The sequence below is a fragment of the Narcine bancroftii genome, chromosome 7 (genome assembly GCF_036971445.1).
Source record: "Narcine bancroftii isolate sNarBan1 chromosome 7, sNarBan1.hap1, whole genome shotgun sequence".
NCBI classification, from domain to species: Eukaryota; Metazoa; Chordata; class Chondrichthyes; order Torpediniformes; family Narcinidae; genus Narcine; species Narcine bancroftii.
The window spans coordinates 4,783,666-4,801,763 of NC_091475.1; the positions used below are offsets into that span (position 1 = coordinate 4,783,666).

Below are 18,098 nucleotides of genomic sequence, written 5' to 3' on the forward strand. Positions count from 1 at the left end.
CCAAATGTGGCCCATAACTTGGTATGGTGGAGACTGATTCTCCCTCTGACCATTAAAAATGTACTAGCACGGTCTTGAATATACTTAAAGACTGAGCCTTGATAACTGCCTAGGATAAAGACATTACTCTTTTCAGTACTGGCTGATTGACTCTATAGTCTAAGAAAACCCCCTTAAATCTCCAGTCTGAGGAAACAGTCAGCATCTTCCTTGTCACAAGATTCTAAAATAAATCACTTATGAATTGGGATGGCAAGGTTCTTTGGCTTGGCTTCGCGGGCGAAGATTTATGGAGGGGTATGTCCATGTCTGCTGCAGGCTCGTTGGTGACAGACAAGTCCGATGCGGGACAGGCAGGCACAGTTGCAAGGGAAAATTGGTGGGTTGGGGTTGGGTGTTGGGTTTTGCCTCCTTTGTCTTTTGTCAGTGAGGTGGGCTCTGCGGTCTTCAAAGGAGGTTGCTGCCCGCCGAACTGTGAGGCGCCAAGATGCATGGTTGGAGGAAGGCGATATCAGCCCACTGGCAGTGGTCAATGTGGCAGGCACCAAGAGATTTCTTTAAGCAGTCCTTGTACCTCTTCTTTGGTGCACCTCTGTCTCGGTGGCCAGTGGAGAGCTTGCCATAGAACGCGATCTTGGGAAGGCAATGGTCCTCCATTCTGGAGACGTGACCCACCCAGCACAGTTGGGTCTTCAGCAGCATGGATTCGATGCTTGCAGATTCTGCCAGCTCGAGTACTTCGATGTTGGTGATGAAGTCATTCCAATGAGTGTTGAGGATGGAGCGGAGACAGCGCTGATGGAAGCGTTCTAGGAGCCGTAGGTGATGCCGGTAGAGGACACATGATTCGGAGCCGAACAGGAGCGTGGGTATGACAACGGCTCTGTACACGCTGATCTTTGTGTGTTTCTTCAGGTGGTTGTTTTTCCAGACTCTTTTGTGTAGTCTTCCAAAGGCGCTATTTGCCTTGATGAGTCTGTTGTCTCTTTGTCGATCCTTGCATCAGATGAAATGGTGCAGCCGAGGTAGGTAAACTAGTTGACCGTTTTGAGTTCTGTGTGCCCGATGGAGATGAGGTGGGGGGGGGGAGGGCTGGTGGTCATGGTGGAGAGCTGGCTGATGGAGGACCTCAGTTTTCTTCAGGCTGACTTCCAGGCCAAACATTTTGGCAGTTTCCGCAAAACAGGACGTCATGCGCCGGAGAGCTGGCTCTGAATGGGCAACTAAAGTGGCATCGCTTTAGTTTACGGACAAGTTGCTCTTGTGTCTTGGTGTGAGCTTGCAGGCGCCTCAGATATGGCAAGGTTAGTGTCACGTTGTTACAGCGCCAGCTATTGGGACCGGGGCTGGAATCCCGTGCTGTCTGTAAGGAGTTGGTACGTTCTCCCTGTGGCTGTGTGGATTTTCCTCGGGGGCTCCGGTTTTCTCCCACACTTCAAAACGTACTGGGGGTTGTGGGTGTAATTGGGTGGCACAGCTCGTGGGTTGAAATGGCCTGTTCTAAATTTAAAATTTAAATGTGATATCTCCCATTTTTCTAACCTTTGGTGAGGTAGAGGTTAATTTTATTTAATCCTTGTGTACCCAGAATTAATCCAATGAATCTATGTTGCACAGATTAGAGGGAATTGCATCAACACAGAGCTATTCCCAATTTCAAAAAGAACTTGAAACACAGACCAGGTGTAGGTAATGTACTGGAGGGAAAAGATCTTTGGCATGGGTTTTATTAGGATCACTTGGAAAGTCAGGAACGGCTTAAGGGATGTCAGCATGGTTTTGTGCGTAGGAAGTTGGCCCCTCATATCTGATTCTTTTAAGGAAGTTTCTAAGAAAACCGAAGGGAAATTGGTCGATGTGACATACGTAGACTTTAACTTTAATAAGGCATTTGTCGAGGTCCCAAATTATTGGCCAGTTCAAAAAGTTAGGTCGCATGGAATCCAAGATGTTTTGGCAAACTGGATCCAAACTTTGGTGGTGATCAGAGGTAGAGGATTGTTTGTCTAAGATTGTAATAAGTGGTACACCACTTGATGTTGGAATCTTCTTTGCTTGTCATGTTATGGAATTGAATGGAAAAAGTCTGTGGTCTGAAAAGTAAGTTTAGTGATGAGACAAAGATTAATGGTGATGTCGCTAGCAAGAATGGACGTTTAGGGATGTGCATGGGGCATGGTTCACAGGAATTTAGACACGTGAGATAATAGATTGTGAGTCATCTAAGAAGCATTGACATGCAGAGGGACCTTGCTGTGCAAGTTCATAGCTGCCTGTAAATGGCAATATAGGTCGATAGGGGAGTGAAGACGGTGTTTGGCTTGCTTATTTTAACGGGGCATGTTATAGCCATACAAGATGAAAGTCAGGCCATACTTGGAATAGTGCATGCAGTTCTGGTCGCCACAATAAGGAGTGGATGTGACAAAGAATTGCTGGAGGAACTCAGCAGGCCAGGCAGTGTCCATGAACTAGTTGGACAATCTTTTGGGTCTGGATCCTTCACCACGATGAGTAGAAAGAGGGCGATTTTACATACATAAAAGGGGAAAGGAAGGAGAGGGAGGGACCGAGTTGGGACAGAAGATGCAAGAGGTGGAGAGAGACAAAAACCATTAGGTAGGTAGGGGGAAAAAGTGGGAGGGATATATTTTAGGGGTAGGTAATAAAGAAATGGAAATGGTGGAAGCAGATTGGGGTGGGGGTTACGTAAAATTAGAATTCATTGTTTCTGCTATTATGTTTAAAGCATGAGGAATATGATTTGTTGTTCCTCAAGTTTGTTTCCAACAAAAAAAAATTAAAAATTGCTCCCTCTCCCTCACTCTCCACCTCCCACACTTTCTGACCTTTCAGCTGGGCACCACTCCCTAGTTTCTCTTCTCCCCCCCCCTCTTTAAACACATATCACCCCTTTCCCCAAGCTGTGATAAAGACTCCAAACCCATAAATACTGCCTGACCTGTGCTGAGTTCCTCTACTAATTCTTTGTCTGCTCAAGATTCCAGCTTCTCTGTTAGAATGGATGTGGTTGCATGAGAAGGAGCGCAGAATATAGTCACCAAGATGTTGCCTGAAATGGAGGGCTTTAGTTGCAAGGAGAGTTTGGATTGTTCTCATTGGAGTTCAGGAGGCTGAGTAATGCCTATAGGTTTATAAAATTATGAGGGACACAGATAGCCACAGCTTTTTTATCCCAAAGTGTAGAGAATTGTTCTAGGCTACAACAGCATGTAGAGTTGGGAGGAGGTGAGGCAGATGGAAAAGTGTGAAGTGATGTCCTCTGCTTTCGATTTGATCTTCCAAAATATATTGTTAATGGGAGGATTCTTAGCAGAGTGAAAGAACAGAGGGGTCTTGGGGGTCTACATTCATAGATTCCTCAAAGTTGCATTGTAGATTGATTGGGTGGTTAAAAAGGCACATGGTATGTTGGCCTCATGCCTTCATTATTTACGGGATTGAGTTTAAGAGCAGCACAGTAATGTTGCAGCTTTATAAAATTCTGGTTAGATTAATTTGGGGTATTATGTTCAGTACTGGTTGCCTTATTATGGAAGGATGTGGGAACTTTTGAGGGTGCAGAGGGGATAAATCAGGATGGTGTCTGGATTAGATAAGTTGAATGAGTGACAAAAGATGGGAGGCAACAATCAAGGTGTACAAGATTAAGAGGAAAATATGGAGTGAACAGCAACCACCTTTTTCCCAGGGCGGCAATGGCCAGTACCAGATGATACCTGGTTAAAGTTAGTGGAGTAATTTTAAGGGGAGATGTCAGCGGTAGGTTTTTCTTTGCAGAGTGGTGGGTACCTGGAATGCACTGCCAAGGGTAGTGGTTGAGGCTGATGCAACAGAAGCATTTAAAAGACTCTTGGATCGGCACATAGTTGGAAGAAAGATGGGGGAATTATGGAGTGAAAGGGAGCAAAGAGTTGGATTGATCATGGAGGTTTATATCAGTTGACACAACATTGAGTCTGAAGGGCCTGTACTGTGTTTCACTGTTCTATGTCCTGAAGAACATTGATTTAAGGTGAGAGGGGAACTATTTAAAGGAGATCTGAGGGACTCGTTTTCCACACACAAGCTGAGGCAGATAGAATCACTATTTAAACGTATTTGGACAGATACATGATAGGAATTGGAGGAATATGGAATAGGATTAGATAGGGATCACAGTCAGCGTGGAAAAGTCTGGCTGAAGGATCTACCCCCACACGACATAACTGTATGATTCCAATTGTTCATCAAAGGCAGAATTTGAATGTCTTTCCTTTCCATTTTCCTCATGGTCCATTGTGCCTTTAGTCTTCCTTGGTTTCTGTACCTACTAAAAGTCAAACAGTAACCTGCCATGTAATTGTTTGGAAATCCCAGTAGTTTTGTATCTGGTTCACCAAGTTCTGACTCCCATGATCCATTCAACACAACTGAAGTTTATAGACTTTCCTGCATTTCACACGTCAGTAATTCCACCCCCCACCCCCACCATAACGTTGACTATTTTAGCACCAATTTCAAAAAAATTTTCTTCACTGAAGTTTATAACCGTAGAATATTTATTACTTATTTCCCCACTCTAATATCAATAAATTTGGACGTAATAATGAATGAAAAACGCATAACATTACGAATGATTAGCCCGACCCTGTAAGCCCTTATTTTATGGAACAGCCTTTTGCATGGCATCTTCAGAAATTTAGAAATGCTAAATCCGCTTGTTTTCTTAAATTAGCTTGCCAGTTACGCACTTCAAAGTGCTTTGGATTTTTTCAAACCTGTTTCATTAAGGCTTAGATGCTGCCTGCCTGACTGACAATTTTTCCAACATTTAAAAAAATTTTAATGATAGTTGCCAGCATTTTCCCAGCCACCATCATGGAACTAATAGTTCCCTCTTTTCTCCTTCCTTCTTGAACAGAGAAGTTCAGAGGGAGAGGGCTATCCCTAAAACCTCGAACATGGTTACACCATAGGTCTCAAGAATGAAGAGGAATATAATTTTATTCCTGACCGCCAACTTCTTGTGTCATTTTTTAAAAAATGTTCTGACAAGTAAATTCTTGCAGCTACCTAGAGGCTCTTGCTCAAGAGATCCGACCACGGATTCTGAAAATGCACAGGATAAAGCAAATTACTTGGAATCCTCAAAATCCATTTCTAAAGGCTTAAACAAGGCCCCTCACTTTACGATGTATATAATCCTATGATTTTCAAATGTGAATGGCGGTAAGAGACAGTTCATAAGACATAATTAAGCTACCAAATGATTACATTTAATGGGGAAAAGAGCTAAAATGGTAAAGATTCCATTGTTGTCATGTAATACTACATTTAGAATGTAATGTACATGAAATTCTATGACTTTTGTCTACTGTAAGGCAGACAGAGTTGCCACTTGGACGAGCGCCCCTCACAGAAACCTAGAGCACCTGGTGTTCCTTGGCGGTCTCCCCTCCAAGTTCTGACCAGGTCTGACAAATCAGGCAGTGATTGTTATTATACAAGTGAAACAATCTGCTAAAAATATAGACATCCAACAGCCCAGTATTTTTTTAAAATAATTCTATGAATAAATGATACAAAAGCAGTGTTTAAGGGAGATGAGGCTTAAACACGGAGGCCTGCAGACCGAAGGAGATGATGAAAACAGGAGGGGGTAAGGTCCAAGGAAGAGACATGAATAACAATAATGAATTTTAATATAGAGGATGCCATGTGTACTGAAAGAGCAAAAAAGAAATGAGAAAAATAGAAAGAATGCTTCTGGGAGGGAGATGAATCAAATTGCAACATTTGCTCTGCATCCTGATTCCCTTTTGATCCAAGGTAACTGCACAGATTCAAATGATGGGAAATTCTCATTAATAGTGGAAATAAAGATGAAGGGCTGGAGGTTCATCCTTTGAAATGCCTTACACACATTCTCTTTCTTCAAATACTATTGTGGTCAGATTGAAATCTTTGTTCGTGAACACTGAAAAATATAAAGAACCATGGGTAAGAAATATCCTTTGGACAATTTAAAACTATTTCTCAGAAGTTTCAGAAAAAAAACTGTAATTGGGTGGTTGTTGCTAAACTGTTGGGGGGGGGGGAGGTTAAGCATGGGTTTTATTAGACTGGCACAATGAGCTGCCTTTGTCCACTCTAATTTGTTTGCAAAATACTCACTGGCAGTTAGATGAACTGAATTCTGATCCTCCCCATGGGTATTTATGGCTGTGCATGTCACTGTAATGTTTCCTGAAGGCTGCACTGTTATCTGGTGGCACCACTGTGATCTTTTGTCTTTTATTGGTTCTTCTTTTGGCTGTAATGAAAATATTTCTATTTGTTATTTACATCCGGGGAATTACACTGCAGTCTGATCGATCCGAGGTTGGCTGCAGTATGGGTAGGCAAATCTGCAAGATCATATTGTGGTCACATCTCCAATCTACCTTCTCATCTATCCATCAATGGGACTGTCTCTGGATTGTTACCTTTTGTTCCACATTTAGAATTTGGCTCTGGTTGACAATGTGAATTATTTTTGGTTCTAATCTACATTTAATAGACTCTGGTCAAGTCACAAAACTGCTTCTACAGAGAGGCCAGAGCCAAAATCTCCACACCTGCTGAATAATTTTATTCAGGAAAAACACAGGTTGACAATCTGAGCTCAGTCAAACTTGGCCAATGTGCATTACTGTTGATACAACCAGTTTCAATTTCCTGGGAATGGCAGGCAAACGACAACCTAGCAGTGGCCTCTGGATTATTAGTCAATCACTCACTCCCCAGAGTTCAATTCATTTTTAGATATTTAGGAAATTGGTAAGTAGGATTAAGTGTACAAAAATTGTGGTAGAGAGACAAAAAAAACACATGATTGAATGGCATTGCAGATATGAAGAATCAGCCTTCCACTCTCATTACTCGTGTCTGATGTCAGAAAAATAGGAATTTGGATGTGTTATTTTCAACTTTGCAAGGCAAGTACCCTCTAATGTATTGGCCAGTCCTATACGTTCTTGACAACTGATACCATCCTTTTGAGGACATGGGCACTGGAAGAATTCCAAAATAATGCCCTTTTTGTTTGGATCTGAGCATTGGCAGTATTCAATGGAATCTACTGCTGCAGCCCTTGTGGTGAGGACACTCTCCCACAGTGAAGGAACAGCAAGTCAGGATTCCCTCATCCTCAGTGGAAGTCCCCCTGTTTGCCAGATGTTGTTGGAGTAACTTATGCACGGCAATGCATTTTGTAAGTGGCAAACAATGCAGCTATGGGGGACCAATAATTAAGGGAATGAACACTTAGGGTTAAAATTGAGCAAGTTGCTTCATTCAGGATGGAGTATCATCAACTTTGACCCCAAACATCAACATTACCTCCGCTCTCAGATGCTACTAAATTCCTCCAGCAACATTTTTTTATGTGGTTGGTCCTGTTGATTTTTGTTTCCAGGTATTGGTAGTTTGCAAGATGTTGATTGTCTGTTGGGGTTAGGTTGTTGGATTCTTTTGGAGGGAGTGGTCATTGACTGACCACTTGTGTGGTACAATTTTTACTTGTCAGCCCATGGCTGAATATCTTGTTGAATGGCCATTTCTGGTCACCAGCACTAAAACTAGTATGTTTTATTTTAGATTTATTTTTAACTGAAGATGATTTCCACAACTGCCATTGTGTAATTTGAACTCCTGTGTCAAATCTACACATCATTTCATTATAGAAGTAAAATTGTTAATGATTTAAGAATATGAGAATGGTTAATTATTCTCAACTATATCTTCTTTGTTTAAAATATGAACATTACTGGTGGCATTACTCTTAAATATCTATGTCCTTCTGGGCTATTTAAAGAGAATGGATATAATTTTCCAATGGACAGTGAGATACATTTATTTGAAAATAATTAAGCCTTTACAATCTGTTTAAAAAAAATCAAAAGGCAATTGAATTTAAGGCAAAACAGAAGTTTTGCTTTCATGATAGTAGTCCAGTAAATCTCTGCTGTGAACTACTCCAAAACCTTAATGTAATTATGGATATGACATTCTAGTTGGGATATGTGCACCATACCTTCCTTGCTTTGGTACTCTTATTTATAATGCCTGGAACCCCATGCAAGGCATCTTTCTTTCATTGCAAAGCCAGATCTAGAGAGATTTGCTGAATGTACAGTGCTCAATTACATTTGTAAATGTTCGATAAATGAAGCAGTTCTTGACTGGTATATCCAAAATGCCAGGAAACATCCATCTTTTTGGAATCCTTAACCATCTTGCCTTGATATTCAATAGCTTTCCTCTCATCAAGCATTTCAAGCACAAGGGAATGAATGCCAACATCTGTGGGTTCCCCTGCAACATTCTGATTTGGAAACATTGCCAGTCCTTCACTGTGACAGAGTCTAACCCCTGGTACCCTATCCAAAAGTATTATGTGAATACCTTCACCACAAGGTTTGAATCAGTTCAAGGTTACTTCATAAGGGACTAAGGGTGAGGAATTAATACTGGCTTTGCCTGTAATGCCCAAATGCCAAAAACTTGCATTATAAATCGGACTAGATGTTGTTCCGGGTGGAAGGCACACAGAATCTCATCCAATTTGTTACTTACGAATGTTCCATTGATGTTCCATTGGACAGCAGGTTTGGGGAAACCCTCCACCACACAACTGATTACTTTTGACTTGTTCACAACTGTCTTAGCCAATTTAATTATCCTTGGCTTTCCTGTAACAAAGAAAAAAATGGTTTTCTCATGTAGGACCACTTGAAGAATCAATGGGATTGATCCCATTTTTAGCACTCGGGTTAATTTGTTGGATCAGCTCACCTACCCATTACTGAACCCATCCAATTATCTTGCCATGGTATTGAATGGAATAATTCAAAAAGGAAATTGCTACCCAAGCTGACAATAAAATCAATTAACTCCTTGCCAACAATTCAGCAATCGGGGCTGATTGTCCATATTCTGCTCTCACTCAGAACTGAAAGGTTTACCTTCTGTCCTTCAATGGATCATGCTCCACAATTTCTTCCACCTTTAATTAAATACCTAATTAACTAAACACTGCTGTTCCATTCTTTACTCTCGACATTCCACTCTGTGCTTTCCATGACCCCCCTCTTAACAACCATGGCCTTTCTCATTGACATCTATTTAAGAATGTAGAAGATACAACACTTACCCTTCTACCCCTTACATTATCACCATCTAGGGACCCAAATAATTCATCATTTTCAATTCTTGTGATTTAGCACAGTAACAATGTGGTCTCCTCAACGGCGGAGAAACCAAACCTAGACTGGGTGACCTCTTGTTCAGACCATAACGATGACCCCCGAGCCTCAAGATTCCTGTCACTTTGATAGTGGAGAATTAGGCTTTGGCACCCTACACTTCTGTCCAGGCAGTTTACAATTTTCAGGGCTCCACCTTAAATTTAATTATTTTGGATCCTGACTTTCATGTAGGATCGGGCAAATTTGATATGTTGGCCTACAGCATTAAGTCAGTATTACTCTTGAATAGATGCTGCCTGATCTGTTGAGCAGCTGTAGCATTTGTTTTCTTTTAGCACCTCTTGCTTCACACAGTAATTTACTGATTTCAGTTCTTCACATTTCAGTTCTGATTCAGTGGCTAGAATTAAGGATAGAATTCGGTTCAGTTATGATTGTATTTGATGTTACAAAGTAGAAAGTGTACCGAGCATTACAAGTACATGAAGACGCTCCCTTAGCCACTCCATGCTCAAGGCATCATTAAAATAGAATTGGGCTTACCCACTGAAACTCCAACATCTGTAATTGTAGATTTCCAAGTTGTGCAGTGTTTGGAAAGGATGTGGCTGGGAATGGGATAGAAAGAGAGGATGCGCATGGTGATCAAATGAGGCAAGGAAAAATATTTTGGTGGTGATGGGGAGGTTGTTATTAGGGTAGGAGAGAGGTGGTGCCAGGATAAGAGTGATGGTAAGTCGTCTGAAGATTAGAGCAATGTTGTTGATATAAGTATTTGAAATTCAGAAGATCAGTCGGGCTTTTGGTCCGAGTTCTGGGTCCAAGATGGTGGCACTGCTCCAACTGGTGTGGACCTGCGGGGAGCGAAGATACTGCGCTCCTCTGGGGTCCAGCTGCCCAGTCGACTGCCGTTGGCTCCACCCGGGGTTTGAATGGCCCGTTGAGGGAGCTGGCGGTGGGTTGAGTTGAAATTCCCCAACCGTTATTAGTCAGCAGCAGACATGATGGGCTGCAGACCTCAGGGAAGTGGAGACTGGAGCAGGGCACCAGGGGATGGGAAAGTCACTCAGAGAGAGAGGCGGAGGAAACAACCCGCGGGGACGGTGACCTTGGCCCGGTGACTCGAGGCAAGGAACCCGTGGGCTGCTGGAGACTGGCTGGAGTGGTATCAGAACTGGAATGCAAGGAGGTGCTGAAGGGTTCCTGGCCATGTCAGAGGTTCAGATCTGGACTCTGTGTGGCTGTGGTGGCTGTGGAAGCACTGGAGGCGAATCTACGGACACCCGGTGACTCTGGGAGGACTCTCTTCTCTCTCTGACTGTAAGAGGGGCTTGGGCAATTGCTGCTGGTGGCGAATCTGTGCCTTGCAGCTTGCAAAAAGAAATGTCATATAATAAATTGAATCATGAAGTATTAATGACCAACGACAGTATATAGGATCAAGGAGATCAAGTCTGAAATGGACTTGCTAAGAATGGATCTGTTGATATTGGTGCCCTTTAACCAGTATCAAACAGGATTCTCAGTGAGAACCCAGAACAAAAAATCTAAATATTTCAATTTTCCATTAGATTTTTATCAAAAATCCAATTATTTTGTTTAGTCCTTATAAATATTGTAATGCACAATCTGAATTTCTAGTCCACAATATTACATGTACATTATGGTACATGGGTTGAAGACTGAAGGTCACAAACAATTACTGTTCTCAGGAAAAACTTGGCAGAAACCTCTTAACTGGCCCCAAATGGTGTCACATCAACGCTGCTGTTTTACCTTCCACTCGTACGATTATTGATTTTTCTCTTTTCATTTCCTTCACGTCCTTTAATTTGGCTTGACATGTGTAATTACCAGAGTGTGCATATTGCAGTGACTTCACAACAAAAGGGTTCTGGTTAACCTTGTTTTTCTGAAATATGAAGAACACAGCTGAAAGAGGACTACATTTTGTTACAGAATGGAAACTATTAGTGGAGGGTTAATGTATTGTGCAGCACATAGATTTTAGCCTGAGTGTATGCTCATTTGTACTAAATCTGAGTTCCAAATCTTAAAGCTGTCTCATTAGATTAGGAAAAGGGGGAGGGTTGGGGACAATTGAAAATATTCACATGTAATTTGATATCAAAATATATACATATGTGTGTACCTTTTGATATGATTTATGTTGCAATAGTGACTCAAAAGTACTAATTACTCTCTACTGTTGTTTAAGATTATAAACATGCCTTTCAAAATAAAAATGTATCTCATAAACCACTCTGCCACTACCTCCCACCTGCCCAAGGCCTCATTACAGGCTGGCTTACGGTGAGACAGGTCTGTTTGCCGTTCTCCTACAAAGGGAGTTTCACCTGGAATCATGGGTGGCTGCAATTCATTGCTCTTGTGGAATAACAAGTTCTCACAGTGGCCCACAGAAGTCATGGGAAATCTATGATTGGTGATCCTGCCTTCCCCACTATCTCTGTCTTTGGATAAAATCTGCTCTGTAGAAAGATGAAACCCCAGCAACTGTCAAAGCAGTGTTCATGCAGACTCTATAAGTTCTATGAATGTTGAAAAATATTGTATTGGTTGTTTGAATTGCTTTGAAGCCAAAATAAAATATTCAAAAGGCAGTGTTAATAATGTGAGGAAAGTACGTATTTGGTCAAATTCCTGAATGCTGATTCTCGCATTTTTACCAAGTTGGATCCAACATCTTACTTTCATCAAGGTAACATCAGCATTTCCAGAAGATTCAACTGTGCACTCCATGGTTAAATTCTCCCCAACCATCTTGGAGACACTTTCACTTGGACTCATAGTCAAAGCCAAATCTGTTGATAACGATAGTTTAAAATTATTTTATCAATTTTGTAGTTTCTTCTGCATTTCCTGGATTAAAAAAAATTGTTATTTCTATAATCCTTTCTCTTCACTCTATGGTGTTGTCTTCTTCCTGAGGTTCACAGATTTACTGCATCAGTCAATAAACAGGAACTTTGAATGTAAGTAGTTTTTTTCATGACAAAGTCCAATCTATCAAGTCATTCATGGTCAATGAATTGAATGCCTAAGATGGGGACCAAACTTGGCCCCACCTGAAATTAGTGAGATGGAATGATCAATTTGGCTGGGGAACACACCTCAATTTATACCTAAAATGTACTTTGCCCTCCAAAATGAAAGGGCATAACCAGGTTTTCAGAGATCGAGAAAGAGATGGGAGTCAGATGTAGGAGTTGCAATAATGGAAAGATGTTGGTCTGATTGGTGTTTGGATAGCATGACGTCAATAATAAATGCAAGATATGGATTAATACTAGATAATTTTCTTCAGAAATTATATAAATAAAAATCGGAGATGTGGAATAGAAATAGGAACGTTCTTATGTGCTATGTGGTCGTGTGTGAAGGTGAGGACTTTCTGGCAGAAGATTACTAAAATACTAACAAGAATAACTAGTGGCCTTTGGACAATGTGGAGCTTTATCTTTTGGGTAATTTTATTAAAATAAGAAATAAACTAAATTCCAAATTTCATTTGTTAAAATAGCTTTAGCTATGGTTAAGGAAGGTATTACGATTACTTGGAAATCTGACTCTACAGATAGCACAATGGAAGAGATGAAAAAATTACATATATAATCTAAATAACAAATATGACATTTATGGTAACCATATTTGGACTACACAGGGGCCCAAATAAAAAATGGGCTACTATTATCAAAATATAAATGACCTCCCCAATTAAGACTTTATTTTCTTAAAAAGCCCAACTGTATGGATTTATATTGTGAAGGTTGGTATTGTGGGAGGGAAGGGGTTGTTTTTGAAAGAACATATATATATATATAATATATATATAACATATATATTTTTTTTTCATAAATACACATATGTAAAGTCACAGCATCAGGTCTAATCACTTTATAGGCTAACATCCATACAAAAATAGTGTGGATAAGGAGTGAGAAATCTGTGCCTTAACTATTTGGGGGGAGGGTGGGATATGCTACATTTGTGGAATACTAAATCGGTAATACATGCTGCTCTTCTCCAGTCACTTATCTCACGAAACAACAGGAATGGAGATGAAAAGGACTAATCACCATTCTCTGCTCTCTCTCCCAATTTCTTTAAGCCATGGATGTTTTTCTGATGGGCATTAAAATAGAACCAATAAATAGAATTACACTAGCCTTTACGGAGAAATGAGAGTTTGAGGTTTAAGCATCTCCCTAAGCCTCCAGCTCGCTAACAACTGTCCTTTATTAACATTATTCTTAAGACCTATCACTTTGATCAAGATTTTAGGCACCTGATTTGTATTCATCTTGTGCAAATTGGTCACATTTAGTTTTCTTTACTGCTCCCTGTGAATCACTGGATCCGTTTGCTACTGTGAAGGCATTGTAGATACAATTCTTTTTGTTCTTTTGCATCATTAACAATTCTATTGGGAGTTGTATTATATATAACTCCCCAATTTTCATTTGAGGCAATCTCTGAACGTGATTTTAATGGCCATTACAGATGCTTATTATATCTGAGTCGTACAGCATTGATACATCGGCTGTATGGCCCATCTAATCAATTTACTCATCGTGCTAATACATTTCTTTGCATTTCTCTCAACTTCCTCTAGATTAATCCAAGTGCAATTTACAGTGACCAATTATTATACCAACTGCATGCCTTCAGGATATTGCTTTCTGTCATAATCTACAACTTTACTTTGGCAAGCTACTTGTATAGCTTGGCTTGATAATTATCATGTTAATTTGGATTCTCAAATTTGATAAAAAGCCAAAATATTCCATAAATATTTCAATTTTAAAATAATACTTACGGTGCACGGTGATGTTAACAGAATCCTTTATGTCAGTCTTATCTAGTTGTGAACAGGCATATTCACCAGTATCCTCTTGTGTCACTTTTATCAGCTCATGTTGGGCTTCGCCAACAACTATTTCTTCTCCCTATGAAATTAAATAGTAGACATTTGCTCAATCTATCTTCCTCATGCATGCAAGGACAAAATGCTGGAAACACCAAGAAAGGCAAATCTGTGGAAAGACAGAAAACAAGTTGGGTTTCAGCTGCAGAGAGAGAGAGGCAGAGGGAAGGTTAGGTCAAAGGGAGTACTTCTGATGGGGTGAAGCCTGATGAGCTATTTAAGCCATCTGGCTTGTGACAGATTTTTTTTTCGTGTAGGTCACATACAAACACTTCTAAATAGATCTCATTTAAAGTGCCGGAGCTCTGCTCAAGCCAGACAGTCCAGGCTCCGAGTGCCTTTGCAAAAAACTTTGAAGAATGCCTATAAGGACTTCACAAGTAGGTGTTAATTGGACATGCTGTGGAGTGATGGATTATTGTTTTGGAAAACAACAGAGGAACGAACTCAGAAGATTAGGTCTGAAGCTGCAGTCTGAATGAAGTTTGCTGTTCTAAGAGGGTCATGTGGTTTTCTCTGTGAGAGAATTCAGTTCCATAGTTCAGCAGCTGGGATTGGAACATGACAAGCTTGTGGAAAAACCCCATTTTGAAGACCGGTTGTGAGTTCTTAGTTCAGCCTATTCAAAGCCCTTGTGGTCCAAACATGAGGATATGGCTGGCTGTATAATGTTTCACTTGAAATAAGAGAAACAAAAGGGAAATCTGTGGTGACTTGAAAGAAAGAGGTTATCATCTGGAAAACACTGATGGGGCAAGTTTCTTCGGCAAGACACTGAAGTGGCTGATCGGAAGGAATCGGTTGTGGATGTCCAATGAGCAACAAATCTCTCTCTGGAAACCAACAAGAACCTTCCTGGGCAGTAACCATTTAACTTTCAAGCCTGGTGAAATTCATAAATGTTAAATTCTGTGCACAGTATAAGAATTGCCTGCAACCAGTGAACTTGGAGGAGTGAGAAGTGAGATTGGACGGTGAATCAATGAACTTTTCTGAACTTACATACACGTGTGCTTAGAATTAGAAGGAGGTTAAGTTAAAATTTGATCCTGTTTTCATGTTTAAAGATAATTAAAAGCAACCTTTGTTTAAGTAACCATTTGTCTTGGTGAATTTTTATTGCTGCTGGGTTTTGGGGTCCTCTGGGCCCATAACAGGCTGAACAGTCAAGAGAAAATTAACAGACATACAAAATGTGTGAAATGCAGATCAGAGTTGGCAGAAACTCCTTGGAGATTGGCTGCATCAATGGAAGGAGAAAAGTAGTTAGTATTACTGATGGATAATTATAGCAGAGCTGATTTAATAGAAACAAATAGAGTTGTCTGAAATGATCGAACTCTATTTTAAGAAGGTTGCAGTGTAGCCTGGTGGGAGATGAGAGAGTCCTCCAGCTCACATTGGGTGTTGTTAGAACCATGCATTTGCATCAGGCTTAGTCAAAGGCAGGTCAGTGAGAGGGGGATGGAAAGCTAAAGTGACAAGCAAATTTAAGTTCAGAATTACCTCAGTGGCCTGAATAAGTGCACTTATAATATGGTTTCTTCTTCATTGGAATCAAACACATTGAGTGAATGTTTTGCACAGCACCTTTGTTCAACTACTTAGTTGTTGGTCACTTGGATTCTCCATCTTACTCTGATCTCTGTGTTTCTCTGCAGTTTTCTACTGGAACAGAGATTCCCTTTACTTCGACCATCTCTCCCTACCCTCTCTGCAACTTCAAGCTAATGTTTTCTCTTTCCAAGCTCTGATAAGATCTTTGATCTGAAACATTAACTGTTTTTTCTCTCTCTCTCTCCAAGAATGCACCCTGACCTGCTAATTCTAAATGTATTCTACATTTCCAATAAATGTAGTAATTTTGATTTTCATGTGAATGTTCATCACACAATCACATCTATACAAAGTGGATGGAATATAAACGAGAACAGCACAGAACCAGGCCAATGGTCAGCGATGCTGAAATTATATTAATACCGCTGTTTGCACATGATATGTATTCCTCTATCTATTCCCTGCAATATTCATGTCTGTCGAGAAGCCTCTTGAATGCCAGTTGTATCCACTATGCCTGGCAGCCCATTCCAGGTACCAAGCATTCTGCAAAAAAAAACTTGCCCCACACATCTCCTTTAAACTTTATCCACATGTGCTTTAGTATGTGTCATTTTTATTCTGTGGGGAGGGGAAGATTATTCTATTTATGCATCATTCATTGGACCTGGCATTAACAATGAGGCATTATAACTTGTGTTTAGAGGTGTAGTGATTTATCATTTGAAAACAAAACTACTGTGTTCTGAACCTTGTACAACAGTTTTTAATTCTCAGATAGGATAATGCAGTTTATGAAGGTTTAATACATATAAATGTACATATTATGATACTGAATACCAGTGGCCTTCTGCTGCGTTCCTGCCATAACTGGTGGAAAGGTATAAACTCCCGAGGGAAATAGTGATATCCAGTTACATTATATTTCTGTTTATAAATCAATTTGAGAGCAGCAGAACTTCAGTCCATTAATTATATGGCAAATGTGGGACAGAGGACTGGGCCATTTACAAAGGCGTACAGGGACCTTAAAAGTAATCAAGTGGAGATGAAATTAAGGCTAAATCTGACTTACATTCTTGGTGAAGAGGAACACTTCTGGTGAAGGATAGCCATCACCTGAGCACAAAAGTGTAACATTTGTTCCCTCCAAGATATCCTTTGCTGGTGACACTTGTAAAGAAATTTTTGAAGTATTGTCTAATGAAATAAAAAAGTGAAAAAAATAGACTTCAGCTCTTACAATCCTGTGTACACTTAATTAATTTCACAGTAATTTTCTGAAAATGAATCCACTCCATGTTTGGGATTCTTATTATTTAGGGCAAAAGAGCAATCTGTCATCGTGCAGTCCTCCAAATTCACTCAAGGACAAGCCAATCACCATTAAGGTCCTTTTCCAGCCCAACAACCTCCACACGGAGGCACTAATTCTAGTCAGCCAGCTTCCGTGAGCAGGCCATTTGCATACTCGACCCCAGCCAGCTTCCTGAACTGGACACGCTATTTTTTTTGAGTTGTCATGGGTAGAAAGTACCTAGCAGATGGAGAAAGAAAAGATGCTCAATACTTTCTGTACAAATGAAACATTTGGGGACCTCTGACACAGGCAGCTCAAAGTGGAGAAGGGGTATTCAGGTGAGAGCTTTGTGGTCCTGTGGCAAGAGGATGCAGTATACTCTGCAAGGGGACAGAAGAGCACCACTTCGCAACCTAGCCAATTAGACATCTCCTGCCTATGTGAGGGACTTAAAGTTGCCACATTGGCCTCATTATCCACCTCATAACCCATAAAATTGGAGTGGAAACACATCATCCTTGATCTTGACTGAATTCTTAAGCCAAAAAAAAAATTGTGACACACGAGAGACTGGAGCAACACGTAATCTGCTGGAAAGAACTCAACGGTCAAGCAACATCAGTGAGAGGAAAATTAAATCAAATATTTCAGTTTGAAACTCTTCAAATTTCATTTAAAAATGTAATTAGCAATTGGAATTTTGTTTGATTTGACCCATTTCTATCCAGAAGGAAAACAGCCACTCGTACCGCCAGCTTTACTGCTGCTCCAGTTTCATCAACCACTTCCTTTCAGGTGGGAGGTAATTTACGAGATGGACTGAAAATCATGCACTCTTTTACAGGACGTGGCTTTTAAGTTGGTTTATTTGCATCAATGCAAAAGAAATTCTTCCTTGCAAGTGCACAAGTTTATCAGTCACCAGTTACACTCACCCCCACATATTTCATTCCATTAGCTTCATTGAAACTTGGTTCACAGAAGCAAGCCAAGTCAGCGGCCAATACTCTCATGTGCATTGAGCAGCCACGACAAAGGATGT

General features: G+C 40.5%; 1 protein-coding gene across 1 annotated transcript in view; it reads right to left on the minus strand.

Annotated features, from left to right (window-relative positions):
- Window positions 1-18,098, minus strand: part of LOC138738426 (CD166 antigen-like) — a 292,337-nt gene that overhangs the window by 5,269 nt on the left and 268,970 nt on the right. Inside the window, exons 7-12 of the mRNA XM_069888624.1 lie at window positions 16,832-16,956; window positions 14,092-14,221; window positions 11,964-12,076; window positions 11,028-11,163; window positions 8,620-8,735; window positions 6,178-6,316 (exon numbers count right to left, since the gene is read on the minus strand). Coding sequence (XP_069744725.1) covers window positions 6,178-6,316; window positions 8,620-8,735; window positions 11,028-11,163; window positions 11,964-12,076; window positions 14,092-14,221; window positions 16,832-16,956 — 759 coding nt within the window. The remainder of the gene's footprint in view (window positions 1-6,177; window positions 6,317-8,619; window positions 8,736-11,027; window positions 11,164-11,963; window positions 12,077-14,091; window positions 14,222-16,831; window positions 16,957-18,098) is intronic.